The sequence below is a fragment of the Bos indicus x Bos taurus genome, chromosome 22 (genome assembly GCF_003369695.1).
Source record: "Bos indicus x Bos taurus breed Angus x Brahman F1 hybrid chromosome 22, Bos_hybrid_MaternalHap_v2.0, whole genome shotgun sequence".
Lineage (NCBI taxonomy): Eukaryota > Metazoa > Chordata > Mammalia > Artiodactyla > Bovidae > Bos > Bos indicus x Bos taurus.
This window is the reverse complement of record NC_040097.1, coordinates 55,653,389-55,677,999: the sequence shown is the minus strand read 5'-3', so window position 1 is coordinate 55,677,999 and position 24,611 is coordinate 55,653,389. Positions and strand designations below refer to the sequence as shown.

General features: G+C 47.3%; 1 protein-coding gene across 2 annotated transcripts in view; it reads left to right on the top strand.

The window, feature by feature from the left end:
- Positions 1-24,611, top strand: part of TGFBR2 (transforming growth factor beta receptor 2) — a 92,510-nt gene that overhangs the window by 21,592 nt on the left and 46,307 nt on the right. For both annotated transcript variants that reach the window (XM_027523708.1, XM_027523707.1), the window contains exons 2-3: positions 16,416-16,584; positions 20,896-21,086. In XM_027523708.1, coding sequence (XP_027379509.1) covers positions 16,416-16,584; positions 20,896-21,086 — 360 coding nt within the window. The remainder of the gene's footprint in view (positions 1-16,415; positions 16,585-20,895; positions 21,087-24,611) is intronic.

Below are 24,611 nucleotides of genomic sequence, written 5' to 3'. Positions count from 1 at the left end.
TTTCCTGGCATGTCTGCACCACAGGTACCTTAAACGTATGCTTCATACCTTTAGAAATCTAAAGAATGTAGCGTTTCAATTGAGGAGTGCCTCAGCGGAATCCTTTTCTACCTAATGCCATTTGAAATGCCTGTGCCCAGAGGGGTTGGGTTGATTGGACAACATATATAAACCTCTGCAAGGAATTCACTAGGTGGAGAAGGATGCCAATAGCCCAGAAACGTGGTATCCCGGGAGCTTTTTATTTCATAATCTTCATGGCGTCATGGAGACAGATCGTGTAGCCATCTTGGTAAGCAGCCCTGCTCCGTGGGGCTTTCTGCAGTGGCGGCCTTACCTTGTATCTATGCTTGCTGTCTTCTGTGATAACCATTAGCCACATACGGATGGCTTGAAGTGTAGCAGCTACAGCTAAGGAACTGAATTATAAATATTATTTGATTTCAGTTAAATGGACATATCCACATGTACATAGAGCTGCCCACTTGGCTGCCATAATGGACAGGACAGTTAGTGCCTTCAAATTCCCCTTCTCCTCAAGTCACCCAGTGAGGGCAATCAGGTCATTTCTTAGCGGGACAGACTGAATTATTTGCACTTCTCCATTCCTGTCTTTTGGAATTGGTTAGAGGCTGTCTCTTTCCTGGATCCATGATATCCTAATGTTTATGGAAATACTACTCATCAGCAGTAACACTTGAATTATAATACTTTGCTATAAGAGGATACAGCCAGCCCTCTTATTATCTGTGTGTGGTTTTTTTATTTGTTTGTTTTAATCTTTAAAGGACTGGACAAACACTATTGTCTTGTAGGAGAAGAATATGCATAATATCTCTGCCTAGGGACAGGTAGAGACTGTAAAACATTCCTCCTGGGAAACCGAGTAAAGAGAAGTTAAAGAGGCAGGTAGAAATCTCAGGGAGAAAACTTTTCCTGAAGGAATGCTTTTCATTGGGTTCCTCTTCCTTCAAAAGACTCCAGGAGAAGAAACTTCCCTGAGGGCACTGGAATTTTCCCTTGTGAATAAATACTCCCCGCCTTGGTCACCTCTCTGCTATGTTCTTCTGGGAGCTCCCCCTTCTTTGGCGTGCTGTGACTTACACCCTTATAAAGACTTTGGAAAAAAAAAAAAAAAAGGCTAGTATTTTTCCTGAAATGTTCATTTCCTTGCTGTAGGCTTATGTGGGCTTTGAGTGGAAATGTGATCTGTGCGCCTCACTCTGCATTTGGTCTCAGCCATTGAGATGGGGTTTAATAAGAACTGTTTGATACCTTAGAGTCAGATGGGCCTTACTTTGTGAGCAGAGTGTTGTCTTAGACAGAGGGATTTGTATCTTGAGAGTGGCGCCAGCTGACGTGAGTCCTCCCAGGCACCAGCCTGTTGCAAATCTGGTTCGGTCCGTGTTTTCTCACTTCTGGAACCTTCTGCGGCTGCCACTCACAGCTTGTGGGTTTACTCTGGAACTCTAGCCTGTGTCCCCGACTGTCTTCTGTCCTTCCCTCAGCTGTAATACTGCACACGGGCAGTCATTTAATACAAATTTAATACAAGTCACATTTCTTATGAAGTCAAGATGAAGCTTTAATTTCCGAGGACATCTTAGCCAGTCAGCACATCTCTTTGGGGAACATCTTTTCTGTTCTGTCCTGCTTCCCCTTGCATGTCCCTTGGAGTCTTTGGTTTCAGAGCTCCTTGGAAGATGAGACACCCAGGTCTTTTGGGATTTCTTTGTATCAGTGTTGTCCTGTAGACCTTTCTTCTGTAATGAAAAATGCTCTAAATCTATCCTGGCCAAATGCGACTACTAAGCCTTTTGAAAATGGCTATCGCTGCTTGAAACTGGAGATTTGATTCTATTTCACTTTAGTTAGTTTAAATGGAAATGTCAACTCTCTTTGACTTCTTTTTTTAAAATTTTATTGAAATATGGTTGATTTATAATGTGTTAATTTCTGCTGTTCAGCAAAGTGACTCAGTTATACTTGTATATACATTCTTTTCCATTCTGGTTTATCACAGGATCTTGAATGTAGTTAGTTCCCTGGGCTATACAGAAGACCTTGTTGTTTATCCTTCTTTGACTTCTGAACTGACTTCTTTATATTATGACTAATGTTGACCAACCAGATCTCAAGCTTTTCATTTTCTCTCAACTCTGCCCTGACTGTCCATACCTCCATGTCTGGGTCCAGTACATCTTTTTGTTTCTATTGTCCTGTTTTCTCTGTGAGTATATTTTTATTCCTGCTCCAGAAAGTATGTATTAATTTTTTACAAGTAAGGAGAATTTATCAGGAGGGTAGAAGGTTTCTCTTGGAACCTAAGGAAGGCATATGAAGCTTGCCTTTGAGAACTCAGGGAAATGGAAACCTGGAAGGGGCCTACTGCGTGCCAGGCAGTGTTCGTAGTCTGGAGCACAAAGTCCACGTGTACCAGTGAGCAGACGGGACTCTGCTGCTGTGTCAGGGATGGTGAGTTCAGGATGTGGGCAGAGCGATTGGCATGTCCTTGTGAGCAGAAGGTAGGTGTCTGGAACAAGAACATTTTGGTTGGAGGCAACAGCCAGTTCCGATGCCCTAAAACCAGAGGCCGCTTGTCACCTTTCCCCCCGCCCAACTGCCTGCTGGCTTTCGTATTTACTTCTCTTTTTACATTTATAGACACATCTTACGTTGTGCTCCATAGAAATGGAGCCAGACTGCACCAGCACTGGCGTAGGTAAGAAGATCCGACCAAGGTGGTGAGGGGGTTCCCTTGTAGCTCAGTCAGTAAAGAATCTTCCTGCAAGGCAGGAAACCTGGGTTCAATTCCTGGGTCAGGAAGACCCCCTGGAGAAGGAAATGCAACCCACTCCAGTATTCTTGTCTGGAGAATCCCATAGACAGAGGAGCCTGGCAGACTCCAGTCCATGGGGTTGCAAGAATCAGACACGACTTAATGAGTAAAACCACCACCACCAAGGTGGTGAGAGACCGTGAAATGGAGTAGAATGTGCTCTCTCAGTCTCCTAGGAACCATGCCGCTTTTTACACACATTGGCCTTTGCTCCAGCACGGGGTCGGTTGAATGAATGAGACTGAGTGCAAATCAAAGACACCGAAGTCAGCTGCTTACAAGAGTTTGCATAAAACTCTTCTGAAGAACTATAAACTTCACTGTAGTCAAGAACTGTAGCTTGACTTCCTAGTCAAAGGTAATTGACAACATTTTGAAGTTGAAGTTGCATGCTCCACCCTTAGCCCTTGTGGTGAATGTTACTTCACCATCGCCCATCGTTGGAAGCATCCCCCTGGATCCCAGGCCCGAGTGATAAGATGCACTTCTAGGGCCTTGTGGTTCTCCTTTTTCCTGGTTAAAATGACTGTTGGATGGATAAAGAAGATGTGGTACACACACACACAATGAAATACTGTTCAGCCGTAAAACAATGAAATCATGCCTTTATAGCACCATGGACGCTACTGGAGATGATCATTCTAAGTGAAGTCAGAAAGAGGAAGACAAATGCCATGTGCTGTCACTTACGTGTGAAATCTGAAATACGACGCAAACGAGCATAGAGTCTGTGAGGCTCAGACTGTGAGATCAGACTTCGGTTGCCGAGGGGGAAGTGGGGATGGGCGTCTAGACGGAGCAGAGGCAAACGATTATATGTAACGTGGAAAATCAAAAGCGCCTGCTGTGTAGCACAGGGAACTATGGAAAAGAATATTCACAAACTGTATCTCTGGATAACTGAATCACTGCAGCAGAAATTATCACGACATTGTAAATCAACTATACTTAAAGAAAATAACTTTAAAAAGTAAAATGACTATTGGGATCTAACTTGACCCTCCTGCAACCTGTTGACAAAGATCATCATGTAAATGCTGCTTTCTCTTCTCACCAACTGCGGGGCTCTCGGGACTTGCAGGGGTGGGGTGGGGCTTTTAACTTGTCACTTGTTGGAAGATAGCATGATGTGGCTCACAGCTACTTACCTGCACAGAGCCTTTCACACTATTTACTGCAAGTAACAGGAAGGTCATGGCAGCCCGGGAAGGGCAGAGACCTGCCTCACTTTCTTGTCCAGTTGCGCCTTGAGAAAACAAGCCAAGTTGCCCAGTTTAAGGGCAGATTCTCATTTTGTTTCAAATTTCCTACCCTTTGTTGTCCTTTCTTGAACTTAACAATGCTTGAAACTTGTTTCTTTTCAGTTTCACTTCCTCTGCTTGAAGGACGTGAAGAGGGGGGTTTCAAAATGGGTGGCGTTATCTTAGAAGCCAAAGTGAACCTGAGCATGCTTTTTCCTTTTTCGATGCCAGCAAACCAAGGTTTGTTTGGCTGCTCTTAATCCAGTAAAGGTGCCCCACTCGCCCTTCCCTCGCCCATGGCCAAGTTCTTCTAGAATTGGGTCCCTGTTCACATAACACTGAGACTCAGAGTGCTCTTTACTTTCATTTCCTTAAAATTGACTGTATTTTCTTTTCCTTAATTTGCATTTTGGAGAGAATCAACCTTAAACAGATGGCATAGTAGTAGGAGCTTGATTTTGAATTTTGGCCTTTAACTCAGCCAAGACTTATGGAGCCCCTGATATATGGCCCACCTGGGCTGAGGCTGTCTGTCCTGGAACAAGACAGGTGACATTCCTGCCCTCATGAAGTTGCCAGCCTCTGCCTACCAGCCTCAGCTAGGTACTTAAACACTTCCCTCATCTGTAAAGTGAGAACATCAGTCTTTCATAACTACATGTCACACATAAGCAAGGCAGTGAGCAAGCAAAAGGGTCAAGTGTAACCATTCCTGTTGTTATCAGTTATCATTCAAGCTGAGCTGGGGAAATGGATCTGAGTAAACTGTTAGCAGTAAAAGTCTCTGTTCTAAATTGGAACTTCCTCCTCATCCCCCATAGTTGGTGGAAAGGCCTCTCTACGGGCTGAGTGGAAAGTGATCCTCTGTCCCCTGACAGCATTTTCCTTCTTTCCAGTCTCGTGATGTGCGGCTGACACTCTGGTTTTGCTCTTAGAAGCCCGGGTCAGCTGCCCTGATCAGGTGTGTGTCTGTGCGCATGAAGGGGGGATGCGGGTCCTTCAGCAGTGTGCTGAGAAGTGGCCCATGGTGGGTTTCTCCATCTGCAGAGAATACACAGCAAAGCGAGAGTCCTGAAGCCGTTTCTCTCGTGAATGGAAACATGACATCTCATGGCATTTAAGTAGGGCTGCCAGGTCAATGCTGGGACATGTTTGAATTATTCAGCTTTCATGACTTTGGGGGTGGAACTGTGAATGTTTTCCAAAATGAAAAGGACTTGAGACATCGTTGTGCTCAGCACAGTATTTGACTGGTCCAAGGATGAGCTGTGTAGACTGGTTGGGAGCCTGGAGCCCTGCCGTGGTCTTCTAGAGACTGCTCCACTCCCTGCCTGGCCGGTTCTCCAGTGTGATTCGGGGAGCAGTAGCCCCTCGTGAATTTTTACGTGATGAAATGGACTCAAGGAAAAGAGGTTAAGAAATAGTGTTTTCCATATATCTGAATGGCATGGAGCCCCTCTTAGCTAGACACTTAAAAATCTAGTCAAGTTGTTGTCTGTGTTCTCCACTTTTCTGTCCGCTGTGAACCTAAGTGTCCCGGGTCTTTTGATTGAGAAGGAAAGCCAGCCATAACTGTATTTCAGCATGTTAGAATTCCAGAATCTTAAAGTGCCTCCTTGCCTGCCCATCTCTGAATGTTGAAATTCACTCATTTTATCAGCACGTTGCCAGATAACACACTAGGTGACTCAAAGCCAAAGCAGACCAGCTCTGGCTTGTTGAATGTTTTGCAAAGGTCAGCAGAGGATTGGAAAACTTGACCTTCAGCTTACTACCTATTTGCCAGATCTAAGCTGGTTGTAGACAGTATTTTAAAACCACATTTTTTGTTTCTAGAAGGATTGTTAAAAGACCCTAAGCACTCTTGGAAACCTTTTGGTAACAATGATTGTTTCCATTCTATCTCTGAAAGCTTTGGGAGCATCACAGTAACAAAAGTTATGATATTTCGTTTTGTCTATTCACTCAGATGTCCTGAAAGATTTCTTGGAAGTCATCAGGCTGCTGCATCCAGCTGATAACTGGGAATAGACTTACCAGACTCTTCGTTATCTTTGTCGCTGGCATGCCTTTCCTGTAATTTTCGTAACGGAGAGAGAGCATTGCCTGCTCTGTTCCTCTTCTCCCCAGAGAGTGCTTGTATGGCACTTCTTCTGTCTAGATGGCTTTTACATGTATGTCAAGCCTGTTTTCTTTCCATCTTGACCCTAAAAAGTACCATTTCATAGATCAAGAAATGGAGGTTCTAAGAAGTTAAGTGGCTGACCCCCAAACCTGAACTCACACTCACGTTTTTGTCTTGAAAAGTCTTGGACTTTACCAGCCTGCCCTTATTATAAGCAAAGTAATTGCAGAGAACCAAAGCTGCCTTCTAAGAAGCTTACTGCTCCCCCACCCTCTACCTGCTCCCCTCAGCTCCAGCTGGCCGCATTCAGGGTCTTTGCCTTCAGCTGGAATGAGCGTACACCTCTGCTCTTAGACCTGTGTAGCAGGAATCTCTGTTTTATTGTTCAAAGCAAGAAAGATGAGGGCTTACATATGACCTGTGGCTTTGTCTCTCTTTGACTGTCTCTCATTGACCTTCCGTAAGTTATTCACCTCTTCGACCCTTAATTTCCCCATCTATAAAATGATGATGAGAAAATTCCATGGCATTTGTGATGAGTAAATGAACTAATCATCACAGCGCTTAACACTGGACTATGCATTTGGCTTGCATCCAGTAAATGGTGATAATAGAAATAATAGTATTATTATAGATCAGTTCGCATAGATCTGATTTCTGAAGCAGAAAATGTCCCTTCTCCTTGAACTGAAATGTGAGTAGCCAGAGCAGAGAAGCAAATGCATATTGGAAAATATCCATAGTAGGGAGTTCATCACAAATTTTTACATTCCTGTGAAACCTCTAGTAATGGAAGAGAGAATTGAATGGACATGATAAACACTCACTAATGGAAAACATTTAGATGGCTGCAGGGTGGGGCAGGGAGGCCGGAGCCGCGGAGCAGCAGCTGGGAGGAGGCGCAGGCACAGGTGCTCTGCACCACCTCGAGGGTGCCGACCCTCCCCTCCAGATAGCGGTTATGTGAGGGGAGGTGGCCCATTGTTGCCCCTTCTTTTTATTTTCTTAAATTCAGTTAGAAATCCAGCTTTTCATGTAACATCTCCTCATTTTCAGACTTGGTTCACATCTGAAACAGAACTTAAGCCATATCTGGTTGCCATCCCCACCTCCCGCCCGATGTGGTGATCTCGGCTGCGGCATCTCCTAGCCTGGGCCAGCCCAAGGCTCCCTCGTTGCCAGAAACCCAGCCTCTCGAACCAGACTCACCATCTAAAGGAGTATCTCTCCTGAGTGTAGTAGCATTTCCGGCCCTTTTCCAGATCACAAATATGGGAATTATCTGCTTTGACTGATATTTTCACATACGTCATAAAACTGTAATTGAAAGACCTTTCCAGCACTGGGCGCACACCAGGACACTGAAGCACATTTTGAAAGAGAGTTAGGGAAAAACGGCCACAGAAATTTAGGAATGAAAAGCCGGATCTCACAGGAAATTGATACTCAGACCAAATTCCTTGCTTAGTTGAAGCAAACAGCTTAACCCAAATACTTATTTTTCTGATGGTCAGATAGTTGCTACCTTTTAAAAAATCCTTTCCTACCGGGATTTTGTATTAATTCTGGCATTTTGCTTTCAGTTGCCTCAGCATTTTGAGTTAAAGTATTGTTTAATTCATAAATAAATAACTTAATGGAAAAGCATATCTTTGGGTAGACTATTTCAAAGTTCTTTTGGCAAAAATCATTTTGTGCATGTTTTTAATTTCCTGTCAGATCATAAACATCTTGCAGAAAGAACCGTGCTGTATTCTGTCCAACCTTTCCATAAAAGGTTAATATGAAGGCTCTTCCAGGGCAGATAAATAATGCATGTTTGTTTATGTTGGCTAATTTTTCTGCTAAGTAATAAATGATTTTAGCTGAATTGGAATGTGATAACACTCCATAAATCCCGTGCTCATTATCTTGCCTCCATCAGACTATTTACCATGTTGTTTTGACTGTCACTAAGAGAGTTAATCATCTTTTATTTTCAATAATCTCTGTGTTATTTTCCTTGTTGCTACAGCCCGTCGTCAAGTCATATCACCTGAAGGAGAACTGTTTTCTCCGTTACTATTACTTTCTGTAACGGGCCGACTCTAATGGCCTTCCTAGCAGGATGGTTACGACGTTGCTGGTCTGTGAAGTGGCGCCACAGCCTGCTCTTCCCTCGGTGAACGACCCCATGTGCACTGATGTGGGCTCCTGCTCGTCAGCTCGTTCCCTCTTTTCCTCAGCCCCAGTGCCGGCATGCTCTTGGGTTTTGGCTCATTTCAAAAATTCTACAGTTAGGATTTATGCGCTACAGATAAACGCGCTGTTAAAAATCAGCTTTCTCAGTGATGAACTAAAGTTGGCAAGTTTGGCCGGTGGTTTTTGTTGCAGACTGCTCACCTCTGCCCAGCCTTCTCAGAAGAGTATTTTATCCATGAGATCTCTGTTAAAGTTGGGAGACCTAAAAGTGTTGCAGCTCTCTGAACAGGCAGAAGTGCCTGTATTTTGAAATACTGCCTCTGGCTACAAGACAGATATTTCCATCTGCAAGAGTCATTTTAAATGTTTGCGTTTTGTCACCTGATATGTGACCTGATTCTGGGACATATATCAGAAAAAAAAAGCGAATTCAGCAGCTTGTTTGAGAACTCAAACTGTACTCCATTCCTCAGTGATCCAAGAAATTCAGGGATAAGCAGAAAACAGAGCCTGCCTGCTTGGAAATTATTTGGAGTTCTTGGGGCTGGGGAGTATAAAACAGGGAAGAAGCAGGTGAAATCCCTACTCAGTTGTTTTACGTTTGCCACTCTATTCAGCTCTAGCTTGTCTTAAACATATATTATTAGTTTTATATGTATATAACTCCTTTAATAGTTCCTTGCAAATCAAAATTTAAAAATCCTAGTTCAAAGGCACAATCAAGTTTTCAATTTAAAGCACTCTATGGAATTAATCCCTTTGAAAGATCCCGTAATTCCTTAATTTGCTTGTTTGGGGAATACAAATTTATGTTTATATGGCTTAAAGCCATCCATAGATCCATAGTGAAGTGTTAAACTCATGAGCCAAAAAGGCTAAAAAAAAAGAAAAGAAATCCTTAAAGCTAAGTTCCCTCGGTTGAACAAGTCAGAGGGTGGAGAATTATTACAGACATAAACACACACACACACACACACACACACACACACACCCACCCACACATACCCTACCACCTTCCAGGGCTTCAGAGAAACACACACACACACACACCCCCTACCACCTTCCAGGGCTTCAGAGTTAGCTCCGTAACAGTGGCATTAGACTGGAGTTGTATTAGGAGGGCAGAGGGCCTGCAACTGTCCAGATTCAGGGGTTTATTCACCAGCTCCTGATTTTTAAGTTTTTAAACCAGGCTTGAGTTTCTTCAGTTCACTCTTAGAGTATTGTTGTTGTTCAGTCGCTCAGACATGTCCGACTCTCTGCGACCCCATGGACTGCAGTGCACCAGGCTTCCCTGTCCTTCAGTGTCTCCCAGAGTTTGCTCAGACTCACATGCATTGAGCCAGGGATGCTGTTTAGCCATCTCACCCTCTGTCGCCCCCCTTCTCCTTATGCTTTCAGTCTTTCCCAGCATCAGAGTGTTTTCCAATGAGTTGGCACTTCACGTCATGTGGCCAGAGTATTAAAGCTTCAGCTTCAGCAACAGTCCTTCTAATGAGAATGGAATAGTCCTTTCCTGTAGTCTCATAATAGATTAGGTAGACAAAATCAGATTCTGTTGTTGCCTGTTGTGCTTCTGCTGGGACATTTTTTATGCCTCCTCACTCTCCTTGTCTTTTGTAAATCTAGTTTTGGTCAAGCCATGCTATGAGCTGTGTAAACCTCGGACATCCCTGTGGCTCTCCTTCTCTCCATCTGTCAAAACAACGATTGTTGTTGAATAATTCTTTGTCTCCAGAGATCCTGCCCATAGATTGTCTGGATTCCGCACTCTGCTCAGCCCCTCGTGGTCTACGCTCTGCTCCCAGTCAGAGTGCCTTTCTGTCCTCTCACGCCTCTGAAAACCACCCATCCTTTAAGAATAAGCTCCTCCATGAATCTGGCTACCCCTGTATCAGCTTTTTGTCCTTTTCTGACCTCATGCTTGCACGGAAAGCAAGTTGGTTGCATCTGATAGCTTTGCCTTTCTATCTAGTACGTAAGCCACAGGAGGGCAGGGACCCACCTAACGTTTAAGTCTCTTTCTGTGTGGAGAGGATTTCAGAGACCTGATGAATCCCTGGTTGTTGACCATGTAGGCAGCAGTTTCAATGTGGAAAAATAGGTGTCTTTTCTTACTAGGCTTTTGACTGCTAGGAATGATCTCCTTGCCTCTTCAAGTAGATTTTAGAGTATGGATTAGGTCATGCTTGGAGGGTCCTCAAGGAGTATTATCATTGCAAAACATATTTGCGTGAGAAACATGGATGCCTTCAGGCTAGTGTCTCTGAGTCTTTTCTGTGAAGACTCTGGCCTCCCAGTTACCTCTGTGGTGGTTTTTCCAGAACAGCTCCTGGTGCCCAGAGACCTTGGGGGACTGTCGTTGGAGAAAAGCCCCTCCTCTCCCGCTTTCAATATACTTATCATTACTTAAGGGATGAGGGTTAAAATACAATTTTAAAACTAATAAAGAAGGTATTGCCTTGTGTTAGAAGTTCCGAGTATGCAGCAGATGTTCAGAGAAGGAAAATCTTTCTCAACTATCTCTGGCTTAATTATGAGGTGTCTTTTTGGTGTATTTATTTACTTATTATAGCAATTGGCCAAAGGCTTTGACTCACTGGGGAATGTCTCTCTTTTCATTATGAATATGAAGGGTCCTGTGCGGTTGTTCGGTGCTTCGTTCTGGGCTAGAGAACGCGTGTGACAGGCCCCTAGACTGGTCCCACTGGTCTCAGGGGCCCTGGATGTCTGTTGCCTGCATCGCAGACCATGGTGGCTGGCTGCCAGATGGTAGCCTCTGTGTCTGACTCTGAAACGCCAACTGCAATTGAAAACCTTCTTGCCGAGAACAAGTCTTTCCATTCCGGGACCATATGGTGATCAGAGCCTCTGGGCCCACAATCGTTTATGGGGGCAGGCTCAAGAGAAGAGCAGATGGGAAGAACTGTCATAGGAGAGCGTGGCTGGAAAAATGGTGAGGAATTGGTATTCAATTTTGCTAGATCCTGAATGAGTGGAGACAGGGGACTCATGGCCAGCCACAAGCTGGGTTCTCCACAATTCGGCCCGAAGAGTGACCGGGCAGCTTCAGCGTCAGCTGAGCATGGGGTCAGTGCCTACCTGAGAGGAGGGGCGGAACCTGTGAGTGCTTGGCGGGGCTCCAGTGCTGGGTCTCTAATCAAACGGGAGCCTGGGGCTTGCTGTGAAGGTAGAGGATTGACGGCTACAATCAGCTGACCTTCCGAGAAGTAGATTACCCTCAGTCACGTGACTGGGCGTCCTCCAGTCAGTTGGGTGGCCTTACATACAAGCAAGAACTGAGGTTTCCTGGAGAAGGAATTCTGCCTGAAAACTGCAACACTGGTTCCTGCCCGAGTTTCCAGCTTGCCAGCCTGCTAGAAATTCCAGACTGGCTATCCCCGCCATTGCATGAACCAGTACACATAGAAAACACACCCGGGTGGGTTTAGCATGTCCCCAGGGGATTTGTGTGCTTATTAGTGTCAGAGGAGCACTGCTGTGAGTCATAGTGGTTCTGTTCGCCAGTTGCCTTGGATTATTCTTTGAGATGCTGCACTTGGTTATATCAGTTTTAATAATCCTTGCTATGAAATTTATAGCACAAAGCAAGACATACACAGGTGTTTGTAGAATAAATGAATTTCTAAGTGCCCTCAAAACATGCTGTAAAATGACAGTAGATAGATGCAGGAATTCAAAGCTACCCAAATGCATTTCTGCCCAAATGTTTGGGATTATTTCTGGAATTTTGAGACTTTACCTAATAGTTCAGCTAACGGTAGACACCATTCCAAAAGGTATGCAGTCACAGTTTGTATGCAAAATCCTTAATATTTTTATGGAATAATCTAACCCTTATTAGGCTGCTCATCTTTGACCTTCAAAGACAACAGCGCTGCTGCTCAGTCACTTCAGTCGTGTCCGACTCTGTGTGACCCCAGAGATGGCAGCCCACCAGGCTCCCCCGTCCCTGGGATTCTCCAGGCAAGAACACTGGAGTGGGTTGCCATTTCCTTCTCCAGTACTGTTCTAGAAATAGACACAGCTAAGCATTTACTTTATTCATATTCTTAAGACCTGGCAGCAAGGTCTCTAGGCAGCAAGTTTGGGGAAAACGTGCTCTAAAATGAGGAAGGCGATGTGATCGAGACTGAAGGTCTTGCCATGAATCATGGGTCTATGTGAAAAGAAGTCCATGTGACCGTCATGTGCTGAAGGGAGGCCGCCTTCGCTCACTTCCTTTGCTGGGTGGCTTTCTAGGTGAGAGATCTTCTCATTCTGGAGAATGCTGCATGCTGGCTCAGTGTGTCCGGCTCTTTGCGACCCCATGGACTGTAGCCCACCAGGCTCCTCTGCTTGGGGCTCTCCAGGCAAGAGTACTGGAGTGGGTTGCCATTCTTTTCCCACGGACTGGAATGCACAGAGGCAGTCGTATGTGGAGTGAATGACCATGTCCCCCTGCCCCCGCTCCTTCCCCCCGCCGCTCTTGCCTCCCATTCTAATTAGCCTTGAACTGTCCAGCAGGTTCTCGGTGACCTGTGACGACTCTGGAGTGGGCCTAGGTTTCTTCACCTGGGACTACGGCCCTTCAGGGAATAGTGAAGCGATGAACCAAAGTTTGTATGCATTTCTCTCTACCCCCTGGCTCCAGAGTGAGAGCAGAAATCTTTTATCACTATTAGGTGGCCCCCAACAAAGTGTGAAGAGCGCTGTGTCCCTGCACTTACCTCTCTGCCCCACCAGGGCTCCTGTTCACAGAGGACAGTGCTGGCTTTGAGCAGAGGTTGGAAGTTCCTTGCTGGCAGAATGCTCCAGGTCAGGAGCCTCCTGGTCAGCTAGTAGGGAGTGGCTGGTAGGGCTGGGGGCATGGCAAAGACTATGCCCTGTGTCAAGGCTTTCAAACTGAAAAAGAGAAAAAGCTGCCAAGCTAGAAAGTCCATTCACCTCAGCAGTGGTAGCTTTTACTGTCACAAAGGGGAAAATGGGGCCTCCTTGCGGGTACTTAGGAGGCTCTGTGATAACTGAACACCTTGACAAACAGGTGGGGTGCACACAAGCTGCCTCCCTCCACGGGCCGTGCCTCCAAGCGGGGGTCAAATGGGCCTTTCGCCTCTCCCCAGAGTTCACCGGCACAAATTCTCACGTTTGGCCTCCCCACCAGGCAGCCAGGCTAGGCAGCTCCCCGAGGCCGGGCCCCCTAACCCTGCAGCCTGCTGGCCCTTCTTTCTTCTTCTCCTCTTCTTTCTGTTTTCGGGATGACACTTTTTTGTCTCTTCCCTGTGGCCTGTTCTGCGGGCATCAGATCTAAAGCACTTCTGCTTGTCCACACATCTGTGGCTGCTGCCACCGCTTTCACCAGCAGTCACGTCTGACTGTCTTGCTCTCCCATCACTTCTCACTGTCGTTTTGACACATTTCTTAGCTTTTTGCTAGAAAAAGATTTGCCGGCACAGGAAGGACTCCTTTGCATCAGCAGTGTGTCGGAGTGCGGATCTCGTGGCTTTGGTGCGTGTTTTCCTCCGGCTCTGCTGAGAGGCTCCCCTCCGCTGTCACAGGCGTTACGTGTGTGTGCTGTGGATGGGGAGGGTATGTCTGTGCCGCTTTGTTATGTACCTGTTATGTCATTATGTCGGTGTCTCAGCCTTGGCTGCGTGTGAGAATTGTCTGGGCAGCTTCTAAAAGTCCTGGTGCCCAGGCCACCCTCCAGAATAATTAAATCAGCATGTCTGCGGGGTTGCGGAGTACTCCATGAATTTGTTAAGCACCCTAAATGATGGATGGATTTCAGCACGGGCCCCAAAGTTGATAACCACTAATGGAGGCTAAAATCCTAAAATGCTGGAAGGCTGAATTCCAAGTCCTGGAGGCTTGATGTTATATTTAAAAGCAACAAAGCTTTCTAACCAGCAAATAGATGTTTGTCTGAAGCTACTCTATTAAAAAAAAAAAAATCAAATAAACAGAAGACAGCCTGGCTTTTTTTTTTTTCCTTGCCCATGTCTTTTAGGGAAGCCCGAAGGGTTAATTTAGCTGTTTCACAAATGGATCCAAATCTAACCATTGTAGGGGGGAAAAAATACATATATATATATATGTATTTTTTTTTCTCTGTTGTCTTAGTCTCAAATGGAACGCAAGATTCAGAGAACATTGCAGCCTGTATTTTTAGCTAAGTTTAGTTAGAGCTCTTGGTCCGGGAGACATTGAGAATTTCAAAATAGTTTGTTACCTCAAAATACATTTCCTGAAATGGACTTGAGGCCTGAGAGGGATGAATGGGTTTTTTTTTTTTTTTTTGCTTCTATATTTATTGTACCACAAGAAAGCAAATCTTAAATTTATGTAAGTTTTTATTTTTAGAGACCCAGGAAACAGGTGCTTTGCCCAAGCGACAGAAGGCTGCGTGGCAAAATGTCAATGGCAGACTAGAATTCACGGGCAGGGAGCGGTGGGGGAGGGCCCTGAAGCTGTGCATCTGGCCTCAGGCCAGAGCATCCTTAATGCAGGGGCGGACCATGAGGGCTTGCTCAGGCCTGGGAAGCACCGTCCCACCTCCTGAGGGCGGGTCTGGTCCTGTGCCCCTGCGCCCGGGCGCCCTGTCTTTTCTCGTCTAGCAAGAAGGGGCTTTGAGTTCACGTTTGTTGAGGATACCCCGGGCTCCATCTCCCGGCTCACACTTTCAGTTGCCAGCACTGCCACTGGCAGAGGACCTCACAGAGGAAGAAGAGGGGCGAGGGTGTCATGCCTTGTCAGCGCCCCTCAGTGTGACGTGTGCTGCAGGGACAGTTTGCCTTCAGCGTGTCCCTGGTGGACGTGAAGGAGTCTCACGTTTGCTCGCGCACTCTGCCCGGGGTGAGTGGAGAGCGCTGTGTCCCTCCCTGCCTGGTGCAGAGCCAGATGTGCACCTCTGTGTTTGCTCCTTCATGGATTAGCTGGTCACCATTGAGCAGTACACGTTTTGGGTGGCATCTGAGCGATAGCCCCTCTTCTTGGCCCTGGAGAGGCAGCGTGGAAACAGGCAGAGAAGGCCGCTTGGAGCTTGCGTTTGGTGTGGATTGGAAGCCACTGGGTGGTGGGGAATGTGCAGAAGATCAGACGAAGCCCTATGTTGATTGCCTTAGGACCACGCGGTGACGTTTAACAGAGGCCAGGAAGGTGCAAGAGGGCAGGTGAAGGCCAGAGGAAGGGCAGGACCTGAGGCAGGCGGGAGCCTGGCTTCCCCCTGAAGAGGCCCTTGTGTCCTCGAGGGGAGTGAGTGAAGAGAGCGGGCAGCCGGTGGTGCTGGGAGGGCAGAGGGCAGAGAGGGGGCAGGCAGCAGAGCCTGGAGCTGGAGCTCACTGGCACTCACGTGTGTGTTGTGTGTGTGTATGTGTGTGTGTTTGTCTGGGAGACACACTTTTATCAGCTGAGTTGGCTCAGGGCAATAGGGAGAAGTCAGAGCCAGGCTTTTGCCAAGAAGAGCATCACCCTGATGCTCTGGTGAGTGTAGGTCAGGAAGGCAGCGGCCAAGTCTGCCCTCTTCCCCAGGGTCTGCTCTGAGCCGGCTGACCCTCTTTGCAGATGCGGCAGCTGCGCTCTGCGTGGCCCCGGTCTGCCCGCCGCCCTCTAGTCAGGCTCTCGCGCCCTCTGTGCCTGCCTCGCTTTTGAACTGCCCTGCCCTGGTCTGTTTTCATCTCCACCCACCAGCTAAACTATCATTTCCTTTAAGAGCACGTGCCGCAGCACCCAGTACCACGTGGTAGGCCGACCTGCCGTCTGTCTCTAGATTGAGCGCGGAGGTTTTGGTGGAAGGAGTGCCTTACGATGGTCGCTGACAGAGGCAAGAAGTTGCCAGGCCTCCCCCAGCCGACCCCACCCCTTGCTGGCTTCCATCACAGCCTTCTCCTCTGCTGCGGAGGTGTTGGCAGCCTCTCTCCACGTTCATTCTTAGTGGACCCGGGTTCATCTGGCATTGCGTCGTATCGGGACTCCGTTGGTAGCGGGCTGCGTTGGCTCACCGTGTGGTGCGTCTCTCTTCTCTTTGCAGTTAACAGCGATATGATGGTCACTGACCACAACGGCGCCATCAAGCTGTCGCAGCTGTGTAAGTTCTGCGACGTGCGGTCGTCCACCTGTGACAACCAGAAGTCCTGCTGGAGCAACTGCAGCATCACGGCCATCTGCGAGAAGCCGGAGGAGGTCTGCGTGGCTGTCTGGTGAGGGTGCCTCTCAATGCTGCTCCCTCCGCCCCTTCCAAGCAGTGCGCGTTCGTGCACCTTCGTGGGATGTTCGTGGGATGTTCGTGGGATGTGGAGTCACGTGCTCGTCTCTTCCGCATCTGTCCCGTTTCCCCCACTTCAGACCCTCTCTCTCAGTTACGCAGTGTAATTTCTCAAGATACTCTGTACACTTTCAAATACACACATGCCCCTTCCTTGCCTCAAGGAGAGGGATTTGCTGCTTGCCAGCCACTTAAGTGACCCCCCCTGGGGACCCTGCAGTGATGCCCAGAGCTCTGTTCTGAGGTGGACTCCTCCCTCTCTCACAGAGATGGATGCTGGGCTGCTGCAAGAGGGACACACTTGTCAGAGATGGAGCAGCGACTCAGGGCGTCAGAACATAACCCGTTCCTTAGTCAGAAGCCTGGCCACCGCAGCACACCACCGCTGGCCAGACTCCTCGTCTTTCTCTGGGAGCAGATTCTCTCCTCCCTCCCTTTCCCTTTCTTTCTCTTTCTTCTTCCCTCCCTCATCCTCTCATTTTTGCTACGTACGCACACAAACACACACACAGAGGGAATCATTTGATTAGCACGTAGTTATTAACACATATTATGAATTAGAGGTATGAGCCAGAGATTAAAAAAACAGTGATAATTAAGAGAGTCCTCACTTTATATTAAAAAAAGTATACATTTGTTGATGAAACGTAACATTTTGAAGACTTATATGGATGGTTTCAACGTATCAGCTATTGTTTTTTAAAGTAAGCTCTGTATCTCCTGGCTGTTAGCAAATGAGAATATCCACCTGGTTATCTTTGCCTGCTCCTTTGAGCAGGAGTCTCCAAAGACTTTCTCCAGACCATGTGCCCTCAGCCTGGACAATAGATCTGAGAGCCTGGCACATTTCCCTACCTACCGGGGCATGAATCAGGTTCTTAAGAGCTAAAGGAATGTTCACAGCCAAGACCTGTCATGGTGGCTCGCCATTACCTGCCAGCTGCATTGTGTCCAGCTCTGAGCCCTGCTTTTGCAAAAGGGTTTTGACAGAGGTGGTGTTCGAGGAGAGGGACACGTGTGATGGGAGGTCCAGAAGCATGCCAGCCGAGGGTTGGCAGGGGCAGGGAGCCAGGTTAGTCCAGTAAAGAGGATGTGGGCTCTGCGGAGGGAGCGGAAGGGCTCTAGAGTGGGAAATGCAGTAAATAAATGGTTGTGCAGAAGCCTACAAGGCTGGAGAGACACACAGCTTTTCGAAGGGGATGGACAGACACACCTGAGCTCAAGGTCAGCTGAGGTGTTCTCTCAGTCGTGGTTTCCTGCCAGTGGGGCAGGCGCCCTTCTCTGGAAGCATCAGACCAAGGTCAAGAGTGGGGGAGTGACCACTGGTCAGGTTCAGGGCAGAAAGCTTCAGATCCCGACCGGGTGACCCCAGGCTCCTCCTCCGTGTCTGTTCTCTGCTCACCTTTGCTTATGTAGCCACTGGGAATGAGAACTTAACTTCTGCACCAAAAGCAGACTTTTTCATTAAGGGGCATTTCCCTACCCCTAGTTCAAGTGCAGGGGATAGAATGTGAACCGTGCGCTCCTGGCATTGATGCTTTGCTGTCTCTGAAGGTAGGAGCATGGGGGCCGCTCTGCCCCCTCCGTGTTTCAGATGTAGAGTAAGCACAGTGAATGTTGTTTCTGCCTGTCTGCAGAAAGACACATCCAGAGGTGAAGAGAGGGGGTGCCAGTGCAGGCGCTGTCCTGTGCACCACCCCCACCCCGCCCTCCAGGGAGGGCCCCGACCCTGCACTTACCAAGCTGGAGTCGCTCTGTGTCCAGGGACCAGCCGCCTAGGACTGGCTGGTGCAGGGGCCCCAGTGCTTGACCACATCGCCTCAACTTGGGACGGCTCCGATGGGCCCTCGCAACCCCCAGGCGCCCAGAGGGCAGCTGAGGCCTATGTCGAACTCCTTGCCCACTCTGTGCAGATTTGCTCCCTGAAGGGACATTTCCCCAAAGCACCTGCACAGAGCTCTCACAGCCTCAGAGCCTGTGTGCCTGGGCCCTCACACTCAGACACAAGTCTATGTTAGAAGCAGCTGGGCGGGGGAATAGAAGACTGCTGTCTGTGATCCATTTCAGTCTTCTTTTCATTCATTCATTTGTTGAATTAATGCCAGTTGTGCACTCTCACCAAGTGAAACGCTTAAGTCCTTTTCAAGGATAGAAATATTTTGGAACCAATATTAATTTGATTACTGTGGTTCTTTTGTCATGGATATTGACAGTCTCTTCAGTTGCAGGACAAAGAAGTCTGTGTTTGTTTCCCTGTATTTTTCCTTTCTGTGCTTCAGTGAATCCAGAATGTTTTGCACAGTGGGCCCTGTCTGTCCAGGGGGCGCTGTTACAACACTGAGTGGAGGAAGCCCTTAAGGACCTTATGGAGCCTCAAGTTTTTTTGTTTTTTTTTTACACATGTCTGTAAGTATGTAGTGAAGGAAGTGAAGTCTCTCAGTAGCTTCCGACTGTTTGTGACCCCATGGACTGTAGCCTGCCAGCCTCCTCTGTCCATGGGGTTTCACAGGCAAGAAAACTGGAGTGGGCTGCCATTTCCTTCACCAGGGGATCTTCCCGACCCAGGGATTGAAGCTGGGCCTCCCGCACTGCAGGCAGCTTCTTTACCATCTGAGCTAACAGGGAAGCCCATACATGATTGCGTATATCCTATACGTACGCCTACTCTTGTTTAGATTCTTTCTCCGTATAGGTCATTACAGAGCGATGAGTCAAGGCCCTGAGCTACTCAACGGGTCCTTGCTGGTGTCAGTCACGTATAGTAGCGTGTGTACGCAGTCCCCGGTAACACACATGTGTTTTCTGCATCCGTGACTGTGCTTCTGTTTTGCCTCGGGTACTGGGGTTGAGCCCCCTCCCTGCGGTACCAGTTCTGCGGTTAGTGGCGGTGGAAGGCGAGGGCTCAGAGAGAACCGGCCCAGGGCTCTGGAGCGGCTTTTCTTCGAGCTCCCAGTTTCTTCCTTGTCCCATCCCAGGGCCTCTGGAAGCTTTGCAGAGGAGCAATACCATGCATGCCCTTCCCTGAGAGCCTGGGGGACTCGGCGTGCCTTCATTTTGTTACCAAAATCAAACACGGACCCCCCCAACACAGACGAGCACACACCTGTGTGCTCACCCACCTGTGTTCCCCCCGAGAGCCCTTGAGCTCTCTCCACAGCCCACAGCCTATGGGGTAAGGAGGGCCTCTTGTTTCATGGCCACTGTTTTCGTCAAGACCTCCCAGTAACTTGGGGGTTAAGGAGAGGATTTTTTTCTACTGTGTTTTTCAAAAGTATTTTTTAATTTTTATGCAGTTTTTAAAGGTTACCCTCCATTTCCAATGATTAGAAAATACTCCTATATTCCCATCCTTGAGTGTACCTTACACCCAGAAGTTTGTGCCTCCCACTCCCCCCACCTCCTCACTGATTTGTTCTCTTTGTGAATCTGCTTGTGTTCTGTTGTTTCTTAGATTCCACATATAAGTGATATCATACAGTGCTTGTCTTTCTGTGTCTTATTTCATTTAGCATCATTTCCACCAAATCCGTCCACGTTGCTGCAAATGGCAAACTTTGGTGGGGGAGCCTCCTGGCTCCCTGCTGAGCTGGGCTCCAAGCGTGCGGTGCGCAGGGACACTCGGTTTATGGTGTCGGCACGGAAGGATGCCTTGTGGATCTTTCCCACATTGCTCTGTATTTTCCCTCACGTCCCTTTCTTCATGCAGGAAACCGCAGTTCTTCATCTAGAAGTTTCTTCTGTCTCCAGCCCCACCAGCTGCTGGCTGGGATGGTGCCCTCACTCACAGAGCCCTGGGCCCAGCAAACAAAAAGAGCAGAACTGCAGCCTCTTTGCCAGACACACTCCCTGAGAATAATTTAGCTAGATTCTGTCCAGCAAACTAGGGATGTGTTGGGAGCCTCACAGCTCGGTCAGGAGGGAAGGTTTAGAGTCACCCCCAGGACCTAGCCATGTCCTTTTCCCCACACCCTCCCTCTAATGATTGAATGAGTGAATTAAGGCTTTGAGTGTGCTTTCCCAACAAGTTAGTCCCCGAGACAACCCTCATGTTATGATCCTAAGTGGGCTCTGAGATAAGCAAAGGGAAAAGTGGAGTGGGTGGGAAGGCATGGGAGATGCTGGGCGAGCTGTCAGAGATGGAACTGTAAGTAACGGGAGGCAGCGCCACTTAGAGATGACATCCTGAGGTTGACACGGCCCAGACCGCCTCCTTGGGGTCACACTCACCTGCCTTCTCTGCACCCAGGAGGAAGAATGATGAGAACATCACGCTGGAGACAGTCTGCCATGACCCCAAGATTGCCTACCATGGATTTGTCCTGGACGATGCTGCTTCTTCAAAGTGTATCATGAAGGAAAGAAAGGGGTCCGGAGAGACTTTCTTCATGTGCTCCTGCAGCTCCGAAGAATGCAATGACCACATTATCTTCTCCGAAGGTGAGTGTTCCTTTCCCAACAGTCTGCGGGCGCAGGTACGTCCTTCCACGGCTGGTGCTTCGAGCGGGCTCACAGGCCCCCTTACTTGCTGGAAAGAGGGGCTTAAGGGGTGACAGGGTCGGCTCTGGTCTGTATCCAGTCTGGCTCCTGGGAGCCACATTATGATTCTTCACCGAGGTTCTCCAGGCGCAGGGCCTGGAAAGGCAGCAGTGGCATCACCTGAGAACGTGAAGAAGTGTGGGTTCCAGGCCCCAGCCTGGCCGTGGAACCGGAAACTCTGGGTGCATGTCCAGCAGTCTGCGTTTAAACAAGCCTTCCGGGTGATTCTGACGCCGCTCAAGTTTGAGAACGACTGGTCCAGCGGTGGGCGGAAGCTGTGTGATTCGGGAAGAGCCGTGCTTTGAGTCAGCTCAAGTGGTCATGTGCACACGCTCACTCCTTGGATTTGTCTAAAGGGCACTTACCCTTTGTCACTTTTGAGGAGGACTGCACTGCAGAGGCAGTGAGGACACTCCACACTTGGAGCCCAGCTCAGCCAGTGCCCGCCGGGGAAGTGTAGCAGCTGGCTCAGTGTGGAAGGAGGGCACCCACGTTTCCTTCAGTGTAGAAACATGTTCAGTGATTTTAAGGACAAAGCTAGTATATGTCACTTATCAAATATACAGACAATCCAACAGTATATAACAACTGTAAAATGGAAGACCTTCGCCTGTTCCCTTCCACCCAGCCCAGCAGATGAGCTGTATCGATGGCCTGTTGGATGCACCCCTGTCTCTGCCTTTCATCCATATTAGCCTTCCTTCCGTCCCCTCTTTCCCTATTCTCTCCCTCTGTCGTTCCTACTTACCTTCCCTCCCTCCATCTGCCCATCCGTCTGTCTGTCCACTGTCCCATCTGTCCATCCGTCTGTCCATCCATGTGTCCATCTGTCTATTCATCCATCCGTCTATTCATCCGTCCATCTGTCTGGCCATCCATCTGTTATTCTGTCCATACATTCACCCACCCATCCATCTGTCTATCCATCTATCTGTCCATCCATTCATTATACCCACTCATCCATCTTTCAGTGCAAATAGTTAATCATACTATAAATATTACCTGGCGATAATTTTTTTTCACTCAGCCACTTTTATTCCTTTTCTAAACAAGATAATATATATAGATGTATTGTAACCTGTTAATTGCTGTCTAGAATTGTATAGGCATATCTTCTACAAGTGACTTAACCATTCATTCCCTTGTTGATAGATTGTTTTAGATATCTCCAGTTTTCCACTTAGTGGTACACTGACTATCTTAGTAAAAACATCTTACACATTTGTGCTAATGTTTCTGCAAGAGAGACTTCTAGAAATGAAATTTCTGGATCAGAGATATGCACAGTTTAAATTTGGATAATTCTGTTAAATTGTTCTCATGGCCCTCCCTCAAAAATACATAAGCATATGAATTTCCATCTACTTTCTCCAACACTGGAGAGTATGTCTTTTAATTTTTCCAGGCAGTAGTGAAATTAATATTCTTTTGGTTTTAGGATTGTAAATCAGAATAAGGAAAAGTTATTTTAGCCCTCCATAGGTCCAATTCAACAAACAATCCTTTGGGAACCCAGGTGCTGGGCTGGCACACTACCCCTTCTGCCATGTGTGTGCCCCCTACGGGGCACGATGAGCCTCTGCTTTGTGGTGCCCGTGGGCGGGGCAGGCCCCTCTTTCTCTGTGTCCTTTAGCCAGTTTCCCTCCCTTCCTGTTCAGCTTCCTGTCCAAGTGAAGTTCTCAGTGTACAAGGCGCGCATGTGCACTTCGTTAGCACAACACTTTTCAAAATCACTCCCCTCTCCTACTTGTTCCTCCTCCAACCATGCCATTTTGTTTTTTCCTTATGTAATTTAAGTTAGGAGACATGCTGCAACTAGATTTAATCACACTAAAACATGGCAACCCTGGTGACCGGGTTCACCCTGTTAACCTTCCCCAAGTACTTCACCTTTAAAAAGAAGGCCCAGGCTAAGCCAAAAGAATCAATCCCTAATAGTGGAATATCCATTCATATTTACTATCATCTGTGAAACTTTTCTCTCCTTTTGCATTCTGGCTTATCCACAATGGAAGAATTTATTTCTTTCAAAGGTGACAAAAGTTGACAAATGGCTTGAAAATTGGATATATTTTATATGTGTGTGTGTGTACTCCTGTAAGCTCTTAAGGTGTTTATGACTTCAGTTTTCAGTGTATTTCAACTCATGTGATAATCATGGGCACACGTTCATGTTTTCCCTCTTATTCATTATCAGACTGTTTGTTTCCTTGTGAGGTGAGATAATCAGCATAAAGGCAGTTTCTCATTGTACAATTCAAGAAATCCAGCACAGCTGATGACTCAGATATCTGAGTGATTTCAGAGTCTTCTAAAATGCTCAAGGGAGTATGCTTAAAAATAAGTCTTTCCTCTATGGTGAGATATTTTCCTCACCTACAACATCAGGTATTAGAACACTTTGGGATCGATTTCTCTTATTGCCACTATCTGTTCTTTATACTAAACAATGACAACTTAAAAAATTAAAGTATAATTGACCTACAATGTGTTATTAGTAATTACTGCTATATAGCAAAGTGACTCAGTTAATCACCCCCCCTCCCCCCCCACACATTCTTTTGTATATATTCTTTTGTGACTGATCATAGGGGATTGAATACAGTTCTCTGTGCTCTACGGTAGGACCTTGTTGTTTATCCGTTCTGTATATAAAAGCATACGTCTGTTAATCCCGACCTCCCAGTCGATACTCTCCAAACCCCTTCTCCCTTGACAACCACCAATCTGTTGCCTGTGCTCATGTTTCTGTTCCATAGATAGCTTCATTTGTGTCCTATTTTAGATTCCACATATATGTGATCTCATACAGTATTGTCTTTCTCTTTCTGACTTAGCATGACCATCTCTAGGTCCATCCAGTTCAGTTTAGTTCAGTCACTCAGTCATGTCCGACTCTTTGCAACCCCATGAATCGCAGCAGGCCAGGCCTCCCTGTCCATCACCAAATCCCAGAGTTCACTCAAACTCACGTCCATCGAGTTGGTGATGCCATCCAGCCATCTCCTCCTCTGTCGTCCCCTTCTCCTCCTGCCCCCAATCCCTCCCAGCATCAGAATCTTTTCCAATGAGTCAACTCTTTGCATGAGGTGGCCAAAGTATTGGAGTTTCAGCTTCAGCATCAGTCCTTCCAATGAACACCCAGGACTAATCTCTTTTAGGATGGACTGGTTGGATCTCCTTGCAGTCCAAGGGACTCTCAAGAGTCTTTTCCAACACCACAGTTCAAAAGCATCAATTCTTCAGTGCTCAGCTTTCTTCACAGTCCAACTCTCACATCCATACATGACCACTGGAAAAACCATAGCCTTGACTAGACGGACCTTTGTTGGCAAAGTAATAATGTCTCTGCTTTTCAATATGCTATCTAGGTAGGTCATAACTTTCCTTCCAAGGAGTAAGTGTCTTTTAATTTCATGGCTGCAG